This window comes from Salmo salar, chromosome ssa13 (assembly GCF_905237065.1).
Source record: "Salmo salar chromosome ssa13, Ssal_v3.1, whole genome shotgun sequence".
Classification (NCBI taxonomy): Eukaryota; Metazoa; Chordata; class Actinopteri; order Salmoniformes; family Salmonidae; genus Salmo; species Salmo salar.
Window position 1 is genome coordinate 104,008,177 of NC_059454.1, and position 20,568 is coordinate 104,028,744.

Genomic DNA, 20,568 nt, shown 5'->3' on the forward strand with positions numbered 1-20,568 from the left:
TCTGCCAACTTTCCGAAAGCAATGTATGTGTGTCCGTCCATGTGTGTGTCTACGCGTCTTCTCCAGTTCCTGATCTCTAGAAGGTCAGTGTTCCTCTGTGGTCGGTCACTGGGAGCACACCTAACACAGACTCTCTCCTCTCTGACAATGGCAGGAAAAGGGTGTAGGAGGGGGCTGCTCTCCACGCTGACCTCATTGTTCTACGGTGGACGTGAAAGAGGGAGAATGAGGAGGACAAGGATGGAGGAGGGAGCAGGGCCAACTATTCCTCCAGCCCCAGACAGGCCTGTGTTAAGTACAGTCACAGCACCCGGACCCCAGTCACCGGCCCAAGTCCCGAGGGCTGGTTGGCTGACTGCCTCTCCTCTGAGGCTCCTGCTCTGGTGCACGTAGACTGAGCGGGCCAGCCAGTCTGAGGAGACGTCTTGAGTCTGGTCCCCTGGTCGCTTTGTTCTGCAGGAAGGAACTAGAGTGGACCAGGCCGGATATGTCCTCAGTGACTTTGTGGCCCCTGCCTGGCCACCACCGGTCAGCCGGCCAGGTCCCCAATGACTGACTAGATCAGTAGCAGTAGCACCACCACTATGGACTGTGGGAAGCAGAGGGGTGAGACTCAGTCACATAGCCTGGTGCCAGATCTGTTTGTGCTGTCTTGACAGCTCCTGTGGTCAATGAAGTGACAATGACCAGCAAGCAAGATCACAAACCAATCTGGGACCAGCCCATCTGACTGCATCCCCCCTTGGGAAAACAACCAGAAACAAGCCAGTCCCACAGGGACAGAGGACAGGAAGTCCTAGATATATACAGTATGTCACCCTGGATCTCCTTATCACTGACTCAGACAGAGAAAACTACAATTCATCTACTATAATGTAACTTAACCACCATGATGTTTACCAACATGAGTTCAGTCTTCATTAATGATGAGCCAGGGCCAATCTACTGTACATCCATCAGGCTGGAGTTGATGAGACCATGAGAGTTCATGAAGGACAACAAATGGGACGATGGAAATTATTGCACAAGGACATGAGCAAACGTGCACATCCACGCACGCATACAGAAACAGACGAGCCGGCTCGAATGTCAATGAAAAAACATTGACACTCATAGGAAAAGGAAGAACGTGATGAAAGGCAAGCAATAGCAATACCGATTGAAATCAAATGGTGCCGGCTGACTTCCACACACGGCAGCCAAGTTGCAGTCACACAAACAAGGCAACTGGATGTTGTTAGGGTATTGAAAATATATCACACCCAGATTCATGCAAGCATTGTGTTGACATGCTCAGAATCCCCCAGAGCATGCAGAGATATACATATCACAATAACAATCTCATGTTGACATCATCAACCCGATGACTGAGTTGTCCGTTCCCGTCTGTCACTATGAAAACATGAAGGCTTCCTGCCATCAGTGACTCCTGTACCTGTCATGCTCTTAAATCTGACCTGACGTAAACAAGCGCTTGCACACCTTGGCTAAAGCTTTGCTAGGGTCAGGTGGGTGTAAACTATGTCAGAAATGGGACTGAATAGAGGGAAGGAGAAGGGGCTTGACTCATCCTTAATGAAGCACGTCTCACTCCAGGCCCAGGCCAAGCTCCATAGAATCATCCTGCAGGAATCTGACCTGTCCTCATAACATGGGGTGTAGAGAGGATGCTGGTTCTCCCCTATGACCTGCCTTTCCTGTCCTCCCAGGTACTTTTACCTAGTGGGCCTTGGTGCTGCTATTCTGGGTCTGGGCCGGCAAAGTGAGTAATTGGGGTGGGAGAGAGGGGGGTTGTGAATTAGTCTATTTCCCCAGAGTAGCCCTGGAATCCGAGTGTGAAAACATTTTCCAATCAAATTGTATGTCACATGCGCTGAATATAACAGGTGTAGACTACCATGAAATGCTTACTTACAAGCCCTTAACCAACAATGCAGTTAAGAAGTAAGAACATTTGATCATTTAAAAAAAAGGAACTAGTAACAGAAAATAATGAGGATATATAGAAAGGAGTAGCGGTACAGAGTCAATGTGAAGGGATATGAGTTAGATGAGGAAATATGTACATGCAGGTAGAGGTAAAGGTGACTAGGCAATTAGGATAGATAATAAAAAGTGACAAGATCACAAATGCGTGAGTGTGGCATCAATTTGCATGTGTGTGTTTTGTGTGCGTGAGCATATGTAGTGTGTGTGTGTGTGTGTGTGTGTATAGAGTTAGTGACAGAAAGTCAGTGCAATAAAAGGTAAAAGTTATTTTTTTTAAATAAAAGTAAATAAAAGTCATTGTAAATAGTCCTGGTAGGCAGTTAATTAACTGTTCAGCAGTCTTACGGCTTGAGGTAGAGGCTGTCCAGCGGTCTTACGGCTTGAGGTAGAAGCTGTCCAGCGGTCTTACGGCTTGAGGTAGAAGCTGTCCAGCGGTCTTACGGCTTGAGGTAGAAGCTGTCCAGCGGTCTTACGGCTTGAGGTAGAAGCTGTCCAGCGGTCTTACGGCTTGAGGTAGAAGCTGTCCAGCGGTCTTACGGCTTGAGGTAGAAGCTGTCCAGCGGTCTTACGGCTTGAGGTAGAAGCTGTCCAGCGGTCTTACGGCTTGAGGTAGAAGCTGTCCAGCGGTCTTACGGCTTGAGGTAGAAGCTGTCCAGCGGTCTTACGGCTTGAGGTAGAAGCTGTCCAGCGGTCTTACGGCTTGAGGTAGAAGCTGTCCAGCGGTCTTACGGCTTGAGGTAGAAGCTGTCCAGCTGTCTTACGGCTTGAGGTAGAAGCTGTCCAGCGGTCTTACGGCTTGAGGTAGAAGCTGTCCAGCGGTCTTACGGCTTGAGGTAGAAGCTGTCCAGCTGTCTTACGGCTTGAGGTAGAAGCTGTCCAGCTGTCTTACGGCTTGAGGTAGAAGCTGTCCAGCGGTCTTACGGCTTGAGGTAGAAGCTGTCCAGCGGTCTTACGGCTTGAGGTAGAAGCTGTCCAGCGGTCTTACGGCTTGAGGTAGAAGCTGTCCAGCGGTCTTACGGCTTGAGGTAGAAGCTGTCCAGCGGTCTTACGGCTTGAGGTAGAAGCTGTTCAGCGGTCTTACGGCTTGAGGTAGAAGCTGTTCAGCGGTCTTACGGCTTGAGGTAGAAGCTGTTCAGCGGTCTTACGGCTTGAGGTAGAAGCTGTTCAGCGGTCTTACGGCTTGAGGTAGAAGCTGTTCAGCGGTCTTACGGCTTGAGGTAGAAGCTGTTCAGCGGTCTTACGGCTTGAGGTAGAAGCTGTTCAGCGGTCTTACGGCTTGAGGTAGAAGCTGTTCAGCGGTCTTACGGCTTGAGGTAGAAGCTGTTCAGCGGTCTTACGGCTTGAGGTAGAAGCTGTTCAGCGGTCTTACGGCTTGAGGTAGAAGCTGTTCAGCGGTCTTACGGCTTGAGGTAGAAGCTGTTCAGCGGTCTTACGGCTTGAGGTAGAAGCTGTTCAGCGGTCTTACGGCTTGAGGAAGAAGCTGTTCAGGAACCTTTTGGTCTTTCACAGTAGCAGAGAGAACAGTCTATGAATTGGGTGTCCTGGAGTCTTTGACCATTTTTAGGGCCTTCCTGACACAGCCTGGTATAGTCCTGGATGGCAGAGCTCGGCTTTAGGATCCATCCATTCCTCTCCCCGACCCCCCCACCCCAAAATAATGACATATCTCTCCCGAAATCCCCCATCCCCAAAAATGTATCTTCCTCTCCCCAAAATCCCTCCCCCATAATCCATCTCCCCAAAATCCCTCCCCCATAATCCATCTCCCCAAAATCCCTCCCCCATAATCCCTCCCCCATAATCCATCTCCCCAAAATCCCTCCCCCATAATCCATCTCCCCAAAATCCCTCCCCCATAATCCATCTCCCCAAAATCCCTCCCCCATAATCCATCTCCCCAAAATCCCTCCCCCATAATCCCTCCCCCATAATCCATCTCCCCGAAAAATGTAAAACTTTGTTGCCGTTTAATCAACATCATGCGTGTTTGATTCCTACTGTATGTTATGTAAGCCCTGACTACATGCATCACACACACTGAGCCACGTAGTCAAGACACACACACACACGCCCGCCCGCCCGCCCGCCCGCACACACACACTGAGCCACGTAGTCAAGACACACACACACACACACACACACACACACACACACACACACACACACACACACACACACACACACACACACACACACACACACAGAGGCTTAGCGGCACGGCTTGGCGCCGTCTGCTGCTATATTTAGTCAGGTTATCAGTGAGGTGAGGTAAACCTAGGGACTGACTGACTGACTGACTGACTGGTCCTGGCCCCTGAGAGCCTGCTGGGGGATAATAGAGAGCTTTATGTGTCACTGAGGCCAACAGGGCAAAATGTATCACACTCACTGAATGTCACTACTGACAAACACTGGGCAACAGGACCGGCATTCCCAGGTCTCAGGAGATATAGATTATCAGGCACTGTAAAGGAAACATGATTATAAACACTAGTATTTCAGTCATCTTGAGGAGGTACTTTCTTTGGTCTATTTTCAACTTTTTTTTGCCTTTGAGTTTTACTTTCAGGGTCATCCACGGCGTCCTCACAGTCAGTTCCTTCCCGTGCGTTGTGGTGTGTGAGTTATTTACAAAGCAGTCAGTCAAAGGAGATGGCGTGGTGATCACAATGAAACAATGACCTGGAGACTGGCTTGGCCTGGCGTGGGGTCATGGCTGGCTGACTGGCAGGCAGAGCAGTGACGTGGGCAGGGGGGGGAGACTCCCTGGTGGCCAGTCTGGACATGAGACCAGACAGGTGGGGGTATGTGTGTGTGTCTCCTGCCCTCCAGTGCCCTGGTGCCAACATCCTGCCCGTCAGTAGACCAGACAAACCCAGACGAGAACACAGTGACGTAGTCCTGTAGACATGCGAGACAGACACACCCTAGCTGTATCTGTATCCTATTCCTGACCTGCCAGCAATAATTTCCCCTCTGGGATCAATAAATCTAATTACAATTGAATTCCAAAGTTCTACAGTCAGACTATATATATTTGGAAATTGGTAGGTTTTACAGCCAGAGACATTTTTTTATTTAACCTTTAACTAGGCAAGTCAGTTAAGAACAAATTCTTATTTACAATGACGGCCTACACCGGCCAAACCCGGATGATGCTGGGCCAATTGTGCGCCGCCCTACGGGACACCCAATCACAGCCAGATGTGATAGAGCCTGGATTCGAACCAGGGACTGTAGTGACGCCTCTTGCACTGAGTTAGACTGCTGTGCCACTTGGGAGCCCGTAAAAAAATTAGATCTTGCTAGAGAACAGAGCGAAATATATATTTGTAGTACATAGAGAAAAGTGATATATTTAGGATTTTCAAGGAACAGAAAACCAGCAAAGATTTAGTCTGAGCAAGACCTTATCTAGTGTTTTATGAGAAATTATGGAACTCAAGGAAACGTACCTTAAAACTACCACTGGGCGCCAGTATTGGCCTTTTAACATGGTCAAAGGTGAATGGACAACGTTTCAACACTAGATGTCAGAGTTCACTCACATAAAGGACAAGACTATTCCTTACAATTCTTAGTATGAAATTCCATCTTTTAGCCACCAGATGGAGCTCCCTACCATTAGTAGGTATGTGGTCTTGTTAGAAAGCAGATAGAGAGGATCGAGACAAAGAAAGAGATTAACTCACAGTAAGGCCTGGCAGGAACTTCTCCATGTCATTCAGGTCGATGCCATCATCATCATCATCTTCAAACTTGCCTTTCATCATCCTGAGAGACCGAGAGATAAGGGATGAGTAGGTGGGATAGGTGGGCTCTGATTGGCTTATAACGGGGACTATTTCTCTTCTATTCCTCACATTTTCTCTCCTCACCTCCTTCTCAAAACTCATTGGAGAAGAAGGTCCGAGGGGAGGGACCTTGGACCTTCTCCTCCAATATGGTGAGCAGGAGGTGAGGATAGGTTGTGAGGAATGGTGAAAAGACTATTTGAGATTGAGTTTATGTGATGATAACCCAGTACTGAGACTGAGAGGCCTAGGGGTCAGGATGAGTCTAGCAGAGGCTACAGACACCAAGTAGTAATGGAATGGACAAGCATCATCATTTTCATGTCTATCCCATAGGAGAGGATTAATGGGAGCGATGTATGGGCCTTCAGATCTGCCAAGTGGAAACATTGAACAACATAGAAGGGTTAGGCCCAGGTAGAAGGGTTAGGCCCAGGTAGAAGGGTTAGGCCCAGGTAGAAGGGTTAGGGCCATGTAGAAGGGTTAGGCCCAGGTAGAAGCCAGGTAGAAGGGTTAGGCCCAGGTAGAAGGGTTAGGGCCATGTAGAAGGGTTAGGCCCAGGTAGAAGGGTTAGTTAGGCCCAGGTAGAAGGGTTAGGCCCAGGTAGAAGGGTTAGGCCCAGGTAGAAGGGTTAGGCCCAGGTAGAAGGGTTAGGCCCAAGTAGAAGGGTTAGGCCCTGGTAGAAGGGTTAGGCCCAGGTAGAAGGGTTAGGCCCAGGTAGAAGGGTTAGGCCCAGGTAGAAGGGTTAGGCCCTGGTAGAAGGGTTAGGCCCAGGTAGAAGGGTTAGGCCCTGGTAGAAGGGTTAGGCCCTGGTAGAAGGGTTAGGCCCAGGTAGAAGGGTTAGGCCCAGGTAGAAGCCAGGTAGAAGGGTTAGGGCCAGGTAGAAGGGTTAGGCCCAGGTAGAAGGGTTAGGCCCAGGTAGAAGGGTTAGGCCCAGGTAGAAGCCAGGTAGAAGGGTTAGGGCCAGGTAGAAGGGTTAGGCCCAGGTAGAAGGGTTAGGCCCAGGTAGAAGCCAGGTAGAAGGGTTAGGCCCAGGTAGAAGGGTTAGGCCCAGGTAGAAGGGTTAGGCCCAGGTAGAAGGGTTAGGCCCAGGTAGAAGGGTTAGGCCCAGGTAGAAGGGTTAGGCCCAGGTAGAAGGGTTAGGCCCAGGTAGAAGGGTAGGCCCAGGTAGAAGGGTTAGGCCCAGGTAGCCAGGTAGAAGGGTTAGGGCCAGGTAGAAGGGTTAGGGCCAGGTAGAAGGGTTAGGCCCAGGTAGAAGCCAGGTAGAAGGGTTAGGGCCAGGTAGAAGGGTTAGGCCCAGGTAGAAGCCAGGTAGAAGGGTTAGGGCCAGGTAGAAGGGTTAGGGCCAGGTAGAAGGGTTAGGCCCAGGCAGAAGCCAGGTAGAAGGGTTAGGGCCAGGTAGAAGGGTTAGGCCCAGGTAGAAGCCAGGTAGAAGGGTTAGGGCCAGGTAGAAGGGTTAGGCCCAGGTAGAAGGGTTAGGCCCAGGTAGAAGGGTTAGGGCCAGGTAGAAGGGTTAGGGCCAGGTAGAAGGGTTAGGCCCAGGTAGAAGCCAGGTAGAAGGGTTAGGGCCAGGTAGAAGGGTTAGGGCCAGGTAGAAGGGTTATGGAGAGAACTGGGACAATGTTTCTCTATGCTTACGTCAAGGAGTCGCTGGACACATGCTTCCTTTCTCAGTAACGTCTTATTTATTTAATTGACCCACTAGATGCACTCACCCCTCTCTGTCGATGTGTGGTAGATGCTTTGGTGTTCCTCTGAAGGGTTTCCTGTGGAACTGGCTGAAGTCTAGCTTCTCAGGCTGGAGGTCCCATGTCGCCCCCCTACAAACACAACATTGGATAAGATGACATAACCAAATCAAAATCGGTCGCGTACACATATTTGCAGATGCTACTGCAGGTGTAAAAATATGCTTGCGTTTCTAGCTCTAACAGTGCAGTAATACACACAAATCCCAAAAAATGTAAAAGTATGCATGCATGTATGTATGCATGCATGTACGTACAGTGGCTTGCGAAAGTATTCACCCCCCTTGGCATTTTTCCTATTTTGTTGTCTTACAACCTGGAATTAAAATTTATTTTTTGGGGGGGTTGTAACAACTGCAAGTCTCTTGGGGTATGTCTCTTTAAGCTTGGCACTTCTAGCCACTGGGATTTTTGCCCACTCTTCAAGGCTCCAGCTCCTTTGAGATGGATGTGTTCTGCTGGTGTACAGCAATCTTTAACTCATACCACAGATTCTCAATTGGATTGAGTCTGGGCTTTGACCTAGGCCATTCAAAGACATTTAAATGTTTCCCTTAAACCACTCGAGTGTTGCTTTAGCAGTATGCTTAGGGTCATTGTCCTGCTGGAAGGTGAACCTCCGTCCCAGTCTCAAATCTCTGGAAGACTGAAAAAGGTTCCCCGCATGAATTTCCCTGTATTTAGCGCAATCCATTATTCTGAAATTTCGCATTCTTAAAATAAAGTGGTGATCCTAACTGACCTAAGACAGGGAATTTTTACTAGGATTAAATGTCAGGAATTGTGAAAAACTGAGTTTAAATGTTTTTGGCTAAGGTGTATGTAAACTTCCGACTTCAACTGTACATCTCATTATCACAAGTCGCTCCCTCTTATTTAACACACCTACCTAGTTATCAGGTTACACAATATATTTAACCCTAACTGCATTCCTGTTACTGCATCCCAAAAGGGGGAGCTTTGGGATGCGGTAACATGTATTTGTGATGACAGAATGTGTCAAACAGGCCCCTAGGTCCCCAAATCTGAATATCAGGCAGCATTCCCAAATGGCACCCTATTCCCTATATAGTGAACTGTTTTGACCAGGACCCATAGGGCTCTCATCAACAGCAGTGCACTATATTATAGGGAATAGGGTGCCATTTGGAAAGCATCCTCAGAAAGGTGACATTCCCTTCATGTCTCTAGTGAATAGAGAAACTGAGCTAAATAAACTTGTGGCTAAAAACACCTAGGATTCATAAAACAATACTATCTATCTCAGAACAAACCACATGTTCTCTGAACACACACTGTTTGAGGGCCAGAAGACATCCCCAATGAAAAAAAAACAGCTGGCTGATTCTGAAAGAAGATGTGGCTGTAAATGAATTGAATAAAACCGAGGCTAAGCTGTTGCCAATGTCGTTATTTTTGTTAAAACTGTGTGGTCCCTGCGGTTGTGTTGTTCCATCTCCTGTCTGACAACAACAACTACTCAGGGTGCTGAACAATTCATCAAATGGCCACCGGACTATTTACATTGACACCCCCCCATTTGTTTTATACACTGCTGCTACTCGCTGTTTAGTATCTATGCATAGTCACTTCACCCCTACCTACATGTACAAATTACCTCAACTAACCTGTACCCCCTCACACTGACTTGGTACCGGTACCCCCTGTATATAGCCTTGTTATTGTTACTTTATATTGTTTACTTTACTTTATTTGGTCAATATTTCATAACTCTTCTTGAACGGCGTTGTTGGTTAAGGGCTTGTAAGGAAGCATTACACGGTAAGGTCTACACTTGTTGTATTCGGTGCATGTGACAAATAAACTTTGATTTGATCCTATCATCAGGTTGTCTGGATAAGATAGCAACACCACAGTACAAGGATAAGACAGAAGTGAGTACTGTTACTAACCTCTCCTTTATATCCATCCCATAATATAATGCCACGGAGAAGGCTATTCAAGTAAACACTCTCAACTGGCTATGTATCAGTGTGAGCTAGAGATAGAATTCATATGTAGTAGGAGTCGTCATCAGTGTGTGTGTGTGTGTGTGTGTGTGTGTGTGTTGTGATGGGGGTGTGAATGAGTCAACAGTGTGCATGACATACCCATGAGAGTCCATGGTGTTAGCAGCCCAGATATCAGTACCCAGGATGTCAAATGACCCTTCTCTGTTCCCGTTCTGAAAGACAACACACAACCTGTTACAACAGTGTGTTACAACAGTGTGTTACAACAGTGTGTTACAACAGTGTGTTACAAATGTGAATTACCTGTACACCACTATATGGAACAGCTTTACTACGTTACAGCTCAATACTGATCAAAACAGATCTCTTGTCATCGTGCTAAACTTCAAAAATACTCAACCTGCATGCTAACACACCCTAACATTGATGAAGCATTAGTTAAAGTCCCCTTCAGTGGAAAGATAATCACCCCGTCACGTATTATTACTACTTGAGGAGGCAGTCGAGGCTGCTGAGGAGAGGACGGCTCATAATAATGGCTGGAACGGAGCAAATGGAATGGTACCAAACACATGGAAACCATGGAAACCATGTGTTTGGTGTATTTGATCCATTCCACTGATTCTGCTCCAACCATTACCACGAGCCCCTCCTCCCCAACGAAGGTGCCACCAACCTGTGTTGAGAGGGATGGAAGGGACATTATATCTATAAAAACATTTCTGGGACACAAATACTGTTTAGCTGGTCTGTCAACATGTACTGTATGCGGGTAAATGACTGATGTGTTTTCCCTGTGGGAAGGAATGCAGAGGGAATTCCATTATGGCATCTAGATCCCTTTATGTATCTCTATGGAGCAGATACACAACTCCTCTGGGAGACACATCCTGGAGCCTGACAGAAGACCCTCCCCCCAAACCCTGCATTAAACCCACATTACATAACATGGAACAAGGTAAGCCAGCACCATTCAAACCCTGCATTAACCCCACATTACATAACATGGAACAAGGTAAGCCAGCACCATTCAAACCCTGCATTAACCCCACATTACATAACATGGAACAAGGTAAGCCAGCACCATTCAAACCCTGCATTAACCCCACATTACATAACATGGAACAAGGTAAGCCAGCACCATTCAAACCCTGCATTAACCCCACATTACATAACATGGAACAAGGTAAGCCAGCACCATTCAAACCCTGCATTAAACCCACATTACATAACATGGAACAAGGTAAGCCAGCACCATTCAAACCCTGCATTAAACCCACATTACATAACATGGAACAAGGTAAGCCAGCACCATTCAAACCCTGCATTAACCCCACATTACATAACATGGAACAAGGTAAGCCAGCACCATTCAAACCCTGCATTAACCCCACATTACATAACATGGAACAAGGTAAGCCAGCACCATTCAAACCCTGCATTAACCCCACATTACATAACATGGAACAAGGTAAGCCAGCACCATTCAAACCCTGCATTAACCCCACATTACATAACATGGAACAAGGTAAGCCAGCACCATTGAAGACTTTTCATGCACATCATATTACAGTATATCCCTCTCCAGTAAGGTGATGCATGCTAAAAGAGGGTGGGGGGTGTCCTGACAACCCCTGATGACCTCATAGTAAACCACGTGGTGGAATTCTGGAGCAGCCATAAGCCTGCAGTAGCTTTCTTATGGTCCCCTGGGACAAAAGAGAGTGAAACAGGACTTGAATACATATTACTGTGTGGGAGGGTGGTGGCCGGGGGAGGAAGAAACCAGACGATGCTCTCATACTATAGTAATGGCTGGAAGAGAACCGTCCTCCCATTTCTTCCTCCACCATCCACAGCTGCTGTGGGGGTCCTGTGGTGATGGTCTGATATAAAAGCTGTAGTTTGGTTTGGTAGTTACCTGTACCTTGATAATACTGTGTTTGTGGGGGTTAAGGTTGGGGAGTGGTGATAGAAAAGCTGTAGTTTGGTTTGGTAGTTACCTGTACCTTGATAATACTGTGTTTGTGGGGGTTAAGGTTGGGGAGTGGTGATAGAAAAGCTGTAGTTTGGTTTGGTAGTTACCTGTACCTTGGCTGGCCCTCTGAACTGGTTGTTCCTCCCTCTGCTACCGGACCTGGAGCCTGAACCAGGCCTTGAACCAGAGCTGGGCCTGGACCCTGTACTGCCATTACTACTGTGATCCCACTCATCCTACAGAGAGGGGGTGGAGAGAGAGAAAGAGAGCAAGAAAGAGAAGAGGAACAGAGAGAATAAAATCAATACCATATCAACTCCTCCACTGTAGAGAGAGAACAAAATCAATACCATATCAACTCCTCCACTGCAGAGAGAGAACAAAATCAATACCATATCAACTCCTCCACTGCAGAGAGAGAACAAAATCAATACCATATCAACTCCTCCACTGCAGAGAGAACAAAATCAATACCATATCAACTCCTCCACTGCAGAGAGAACAAAATCAATACCATATCAACTCCTCCACTGCAGAGAGAACAAAATCAATACCATATCAACTCCTCCACTGTAGAGAGAACAAAATCAATACCATATCAACTCCTCCACTGCAGAGAGAGAACAAAATCAATACCATATCAACTCCTCCACTGCAGAGAGAGAACAAAATCAATACCATATCAACTCCTCCACTGCAGAGAGAGAACAAAATCAATACCATATCAACTCCTCCACTGCAGAGAGAGAACAAAATCAATACCATATCAACTCCTCCACTGCAGAGAGAACAAAATCAATACCATATCATCTCCTCCACTGCAGAGAGAACAAAATCAATACCATATCAACTCCTCCACTGTAGAGAGAACAAAATCAATACCATATCAACTCCTCCACTGTAGAGAGAGAACAAAATCAATACCATATCAACTCCTCCACTGCAGAGAGAACAAAATCAATACCATATCAACTCCTCCACTGCAGAGAGAGAACAAAATCAATACCATATCAACTCCTCCACTGTAGAGAGAGAACAAAATCAATACCATATCAACTCCTCCACTGCAGAGAGAACAAAATCAATACCATATCATCTCCTCCACTGCAGAGAGAGAACAAAATCAATACCATATCATCTCCTCCACTGCAGAGAGAGAACAAAATCAATACCATATCAACTCCTCCACTGCAGAGAGAACAAAATCAATACCATATCAACTCCTCCACTGCAGAGAGAACAAAATCAATACCATATCAACTCCTCCACTGCAGAGAGAACAAAATCAATACCATATCAACTCCTCCACTGTAGAGAGAACAAAATCAATACCATATCAACTCCTCCACTGTAGAGAGAGAACAAAATCAATACCATATCAACTCCTCCACTACAGAGAGAACAAAATCAATACCATATCAACTCCTCCACTGCAGAGAGAACAAAATCAATACCATATCAACTCCTCCACTGCAGAGAGAACAAAATCAATACCATATCAACTCCTCCACTGTAGAGAGAACAAAATCAATACCATATCAACTCCTCCACTGCAGAGAGAGAACAAAATCAATACCATATCAACTCCTCCACTGCAGAGAGAGAACAAAATCAATACCATATCAACTCCTCCACTGTAGAGAGAGAACAAAATCAATACCATATCAACTCCTCCACTGCAGAGAGAACAAAATCAATACCATATCATCTCCTCCACTGCAGAGAGAGAACAAAATCAATACCATATCATCTCCTCCACTGCAGAGAGAGAACAAAATCAATACCATATCAACTCCTCCACTGCAGAGAGAACAAAATCAATACCATATCAACTCCTCCACTGCAGAGAGAACAAAATCAATACCATATCAACTCCTCCACTGCAGAGAGAACAAAATCAATACCATATCAACTCCTCCACTGTAGAGAGAACAAAATCAATACCATATCAACTCCTCCACTGTAGAGAGAGAACAAAATCAATACCATATCAACTCCTCCACTACAGAGAGAACAAAATCAATACCATATCAACTCCTCCACTGCAGAGAGAACAAAATCAATACCATATCAACTCCTCCACTGCAGAGAGAACAAAATCAATACCATATCAACTCCTCCACTGTAGAGAGAACAAAATCAATACCATATCAACTCCTCCACTGCAGAGAGAGAACAAAATCAATACCATATCAACTCCTCCACTGCAGAGAGAGAACAAAATCAATACCATATCAACTCCTCCACTGTAGAGAGAACAAAATCAATACCATATCAACTCCTCCACTGCAGAGAGAACAAAATCAATACCATATCATCTCCTCCACTGCAGAGAGAACAAAATCAATACCATATCAACTCCTCCACTGTAGAGAGAACAAAATCAATACCATATCAACTCCTCCACTGCAGAAAGAGAACAAAATCAATACCATATCAACTCCTCCACTGCAGAGAGAACAAAATCAATACCATATCAACTCCTCCACTGCAGAGAGAACAAAATCAATACCATATCAACTCCTCCACTGCAGAGAGAACAAAATCAATACCATATCAACTCCTCCACTGCAGAGAGAACAAAATCAATACCATATCAACTCCTCCACTGCAGAGAGAACAAAATCAATACCATATCAACTCCTCCACTGCAGAGAGAACAAAATCAATACCATATCAACTCCTCCACTGCAGAGAGAGAACAAAATCAATACCATATCAACTCCTCCACTGCAGAGAGAGAACAAAATCAATACCATATCAACTCCTCCACTGCAGAGAGAGAACAAAATCAATACCATATCAACTCCTCCACTGCAGAGAGAGAACAAAATCAATACCATATCAACTCCTCCACTGCAGAGAGAACAAAATCAATACCATATCAACTCCTCCACTGCAGAGAGAACAAAATCAATACCATATCAACTCCTCCACTGCAGAGAGAACAAAATCAATACCATATCAACTCCTCCACTGCAGAGAGAGAACAAAATCAATACCATATCATCTCCTCCACTGCAGAGAGAGAACAAAATCAATACCATATCATCTCCTCCACTGCAGAGAGAACAAAATCAATACCATATCAACTCCTCCACTGCAGAGAGAACAAAATCAATACCATATCAACTCCTCCACTGCAGAGAGAACAAAATCAATACCATATCAACTCCTCCACTGCAGAGAGAACAAAATCAATACCATATCAACTCCTCCACTGTAGAGAGAACAAAATCAATACCATATCAACTCCTCCACTACAGAGAGAACAAAATCAATACCATATCAACTCCTCCACTACAGAGAGAACAAAATCAATACCATATCAACTCCTCCACTGCAGAGAGAACAAAATCAATACCATATCAACTCCTCCACTGCAGAGAGAACAAAATCAATACCATATCAACTCCTCCACTGCAGAGAGAGAACAAAATCAATACCATATCAACTCCTCCACTGCAGAGAGAGAACAAAATCAATACCATATCAACTCCTCCACTGTAGAGAGAACAAAATCAATACCATATCAACTCCTCCACTGCAGAGAGAACAAAATCAATACCATATCATCTCCTCCACTGCAGAGAGAACAAAATCAATACCATATCAACTCCTCCACTGTAGAGAGAACAAAATCAATACCATATCAACTCCTCCACTGCAGAAGAGAACAAAATCAATACCATATCAACTCCTCCACTGCAGAGAGAACAAAATCAATACCATATCAACTCCTCCACTGTAGAGAGAGAACAAAATCAATACCATATCAACTCCTCCACTGCAGAGAGAGAACAAAATCAATACCATATCAACTCCTCCACTGCAGAGAGAACAAAATCAATACCATATCAACTCCTCCACTGTAGAGAGAGAACAAAATCAATACCATATCAACTCCTCCACTGCAGAGAGAACAAAATCAATACCATATCAACTCCTCCACTGCAGAGAGAACAAAATCAATACCATATCAACTCCTCCACTGTAGAGAGAGAACAAAATCAATACCATATCAACTCCTCCACTGCAGAGAGAGAACAAAATCAATACCATATCAACTCCTCCACTGCAGAGAGAGAACAAAATCAATACCATATCAACTCCTCCACTGCAGAGAGAGAACAAAATCAATACCATATCAACTCCTCCACTGCAGAGAGAACAAAATCAATACCATATCAACTCCTCCACTGCAGAGAGAACAAAATCAATACCATATCAACTCCTCCACTGCAGAGAGAACAAAATCAATACCATATCAACTCCTCCACTGCAGAGAGAACAAAATCAATACCATATCAACTCCTCCACTGTAGAGAGAACAAAATCAATACCATATCAACTCCTCCACTGCAGAGAGAGAACAAAATCAATACCATATCAACTCCTCCACTGCAGAGAGAGAACAAAATCAATACCATATCAACTCCTCCACTGTAGAGAGAACAAAATCAATACCATATCAACTCCTCCACTGCAGAGAGAACAAAATCAATACCATATCATCTCCTCCACTGCAGAGAGAACAAAATCAATACCATATCAACTCCTCCACTGTAGAGAGAACAAAATCAATACCATATCAACTCCTCCACTGTAGAGAGAACAAAATCAATACCATATCAACTCCTCCACTGTAGAGAGAACAAAATCAATACCATATCAACTCCTCCACTGTAGAGAGAACAAAATCAATACCATATCAACTCCTCCACTGCAGAAAGAGAACAAAATCAATACCATATCAACTCCTCCACTGCAGAGAGAACAAAATCAATACCATATCAACTCCTCCACTGCAGAGAGAACAAAATCAATACCATATCAACTCCTCCACTGCAGAGAGAACAAAATCAATACCATATCAACTCCTCCACTGCAGAGAGAACAAAATCAATACCATATCAACTCCTCCACTGCAGAGAGAACAAAATCAATACCATATCAACTCCTCCACTGCAGAGAGAACAAAATCAATACCATATCAACTCCTCCACTGCAGAGAGAGAACAAAATCAATACCATATCAACTCCTCCACTGCAGAGAGAGAACAAAATCAATACCATATCAACTCCTCCACTGCAGAGAGAGAACAAAATCAATACCATATCAACTCCTCCACTGCAGAGAGAGAACAAAATCAATACCATATCAACTCCTCCACTGCAGAGAGAACAAAATCAATACCATATCAACTCCTCCACTGCAGAGAGAACAAAATCAATACCATATCAACTCCTCCACTGCAGAGAGAACAAAATCAATACCATATCAACTCCTCCACTGCAGAGAGAGAACAAAATCAATACCATATCAACTCCTCCACTTTAGAGAGAGACAAAATCAATACCATATCAACTCCTCCACTGCAGAGAGAACAAAATCAATACCATATCAACTCCTCCACTGCAGAGAGAACAAAATCAATACCATATCAACTCCTCCACTGCAGAGAGAGAACAAAATCAATACCATATCAACTCCTCCACTGCAGAGAGAGAACAAAATCAATACCATATCAACTCCTCCACTGTAGAGAGAGAACAAAATCAATACCATATCAACTCCTCCACTGCAGAGAGAGAACAAAATCAATACCATATCAACTCCTCCACTGCAGAGAGAGAACAAAATCAATACCATATCAACTCCTCCACTGCAGAGAGAGAACAAAATCAATACCATATCAACTCCTCCACTGTAGAGAGAACAAAATCAATACCATATCAACTCCTCCACTGCAGAGAGAACAAAATCAATACCATATCAACTCCTCCACTGCAGAGAGAGAACAAAATCAATACCATATCAACTCCTCCACTTTAGAGAGAGAACAAAATCAATACCATATCAACTCCTCCACTGCAGAGAGAGAACAAAATCAATACCATATCAACTCCTCCACTGCAGAGAGAGAACAAAATCAATACCATATCAACTCCTCCACTGTAGAGAGAGAACAAAATCAATACCATATCAACTCCTCCACTGTAGAGAGAGAACAAAATCAATACCATATCAACTCCTCCACTGCAGAGAGAACAAAATCAATACCATATCAACTCCTCCACTGCAGAGAGAACAAAATCAATACCATATCAACTCCTCCACTGTAGAGAGAACAAAATCAATACCATATCAACTCCTCCACTGTAGACAGAGAACAAAATCAATACCATATCAACTCCTCCACTGCAGAGAGAGAACAAAATCAATACCATATCAACTCCTCCACTGTAGAGAGAGAACAAAATCAATACCATATCAACTCCTCCACTGTAGAGAGAGAACAAAATCAATACCATATCAACTCCTCCACTGCAGAAAATGCAGAACATGTACTACACAATGCTGATGTTATTGTCAAGAAGACCTATTTCTAATATCTATGAGGGAGGAGAATGGACAGTAAGGGGTAATAAATGGAGATAGGTCTGCGACTGCTGCCGAGTCGAGCCCATTTACATGATGAATGTCTAACCACCAATGCTGCAGGGGGGGGGGCAGTGGAGAGAGGGAGAGAGACAGGGAGAGAGAGAGACAGGGAGAGAGAGAGACAGGGAGAGAGAGAGACAGGGAGAGAGAGAGACAGGGAGAGAGAGAGACAGGGAGAGAGAGAGACAGGGAGAGAGACAGGGAGAGAGACAGGGAGAGAGACAGGGAGAGGTTTATTATTTATTGGTATCATTAGCTTTTGCCGCAGCAGCTATTCTTCCTGGGGTCCACAAAAAACTAAAACACTGATAGACAAGGAAAGTCACACAAATACAACGATATACAAACAACTAAAATAATACAAACACCACAACTAACATAATACAAACACAACTAAAAGAATAATGTGGGTGTTAGAGTTTAACCAGTTCAACTCAGAGTGGTTGTTTTGGGCCCTGTACAGGGCCGGTGAATTTGGGGAAAATACATTAAAAAATACATTTTATCCGAAAATAGAACGTGACAAACCTTCTACAAAAGCTACAGGCCTTGTCTTTTTGGAAATCGAACTCAAATCTTACTGCTGGCAATGTCATAAGAATCTCCCCCATACAGGCCATAAATAATGCACTATGGTTATATTCATAGAGTATGCTATGTAGGTCAAGTCATCAAAAGTGTAAACATTTAGTATGCATGGAAAGGGTAAGCACTGATGGTCATTGTCAAGCAATGCATTTCCTTCTCCAGCCACATTATCTTGTATGCATCCTTCACATGCAGCGTTTAGCTAGCTCCTCGTTTACAACAGAAAAAGTGAATGGGAAAAGAGGTTTGAAGTTTCCTCACCGGTCTGTGTCTTATTTCAACAACAAAAAACTCAATAACTTGAAGGCCCTGGTTGCTAAGGTAACTTGAAAATCCGTTAAGCCATTTTGGCACAGTGACTCACTACCCAAACCAGACGAAACTGGTTTCAAGTCGCCAAGAGACGTCATGTGATCTCCTACTGCTATCTAGTGGACGAGTTGGAAATCAGACAGAGTTTGTGCATGTTTAGAACACAACCATTAGGTAAAAGATCTGATCATGTTTTAGCTCAAACCTAGACTTTCAGATCTTTTGTTCATGTTAGTTCTGTATGTGCCGTTAAGGGCAAGGCATTCTGCTTTGTTTTGAGCCAGCTGCAGCTTTGGTAGGTGGAAGACCAGTGACAAATCATTTGTAGAATTAGAGGAGAGTAAAGGACAAGACACTGTATATATCTGAAGTTAGAGAAGCTTTCACTGAAGAACACTCTCTGGGTTCTATTGGATAAATAACTTTCCAACCATGTAATGGTCGGTGATGTAAAACCATAGCAAGTGACTTTATAACAATAGATGACCAATAACATCAAAGGCTGCACTGAAATCTAACAATGATCTCCAACTATCATGTGATGATCCATTTATTTTAACCAATCATCAGTCATCTGAGTCAGTACAATAGAAGTTCAGTGCCCTTCTCTATATGCATGCTGAAAGTCAGTAGTTCTCTGAAAAAAAGCTTTGTATTTGGCCAAACACAATTCTCTCCATCAGTTTACTAGGAACAGGCAGCAAACTGATTGGTTTCACGTTAAGGTTGTTTATACCTGGTGGCTTATCATTATTGATGGGTAACAGTTGTTCCACCTCTCACACACTGACTTGACCAAAACCACAATCCTTCTTTCATTACTACACCTTTAAAACAACAATAGGATGGTTCAATGTTGTCATTTCACTTGAGGTTTTCCACTTTACTAGTGAAATAGTCATTGAAAGTTTTCGTTATAAATGACACATGAACTTCAAAGAACGATTTTCTGCCCATGATATCATTTAAGGTACTCCAAATTATTTTTCCATTGTGTTTAACGCAAGTTATCTTGGTTTGGGTGGGGGGGGGGGGGCATTGGTTGTGTTGGAGAGCCAGGACCATTCTGACTGTGTGCTGCTGAGCTGAGTAGAAAGAACCGCCTTCTCGATGATTGAAACAAGTTGACTACAGTCAGTGTTTTGATCCAGTGGTCACGATCAGTCACACACACACCTCTCTGTCCCATACCCTACTACAGACTCTGCCTGCTGGCTGGCTGGGGGATTCTAGACTGGTGTCCCCTTCCCTCCCAGACAACCGCAAGGGAGTGACTGGATGTAACGTTCAATTTCCTGTCATTTGATTATTTCATCAGTGCCTCTCTCAAGTCATTTGTCAGACTTAATGGAGCCGCCTCATCCACCTCAACGACAGCCTTGGGTTACCGTGTGTGGGAAGCAAGGGTTGGAACCGGTTCAGGGAACAGAACAGAAAACAGGAAAATAACTAAATATTTCAAGAACAGAAACGGAACCGAGAAAGAAAGTGATCCATACTGTTGCGGAACAGAAGTTAATAATGTTTTTCTAGCCCTACCAAAAAAACAGCAGCAAAGCCCTCCCTTACTCACAAACGTATTCCAGCCTCTGCCTGCAAGCTGGAAATCTTTGTCAGTGTGTGTTTAGGTTACCTGTCCATCACCCTCTGAAACATACTGTAGGCTACTGTACTGATGTTAGAAGCGTCAGAAGATGGAGAGAGAGATTTTTTATTAGCTAGATTAGAATGGATTAACTTT

At 44.5% G+C, this 20,568-nt stretch overlaps 1 protein-coding gene across 1 annotated transcript in view; it reads right to left on the reverse strand.

Moving 5' to 3' along the window:
- ctif (CBP80/20-dependent translation initiation factor) overlaps positions 1–20,568 on the reverse strand; it is a 179,628-nt gene that overhangs the window by 119,660 nt on the left and 39,400 nt on the right. Inside the window, exons 4-7 of the mRNA XM_045692788.1 lie at positions 11,590–11,718; positions 9,643–9,716; positions 7,499–7,603; positions 5,682–5,763 (exon numbers count right to left, since the gene is read on the reverse strand). Coding sequence (XP_045548744.1) covers positions 5,682–5,763; positions 7,499–7,603; positions 9,643–9,716; positions 11,590–11,718 — 390 coding nt within the window. The remainder of the gene's footprint in view (positions 1–5,681; positions 5,764–7,498; positions 7,604–9,642; positions 9,717–11,589; positions 11,719–20,568) is intronic.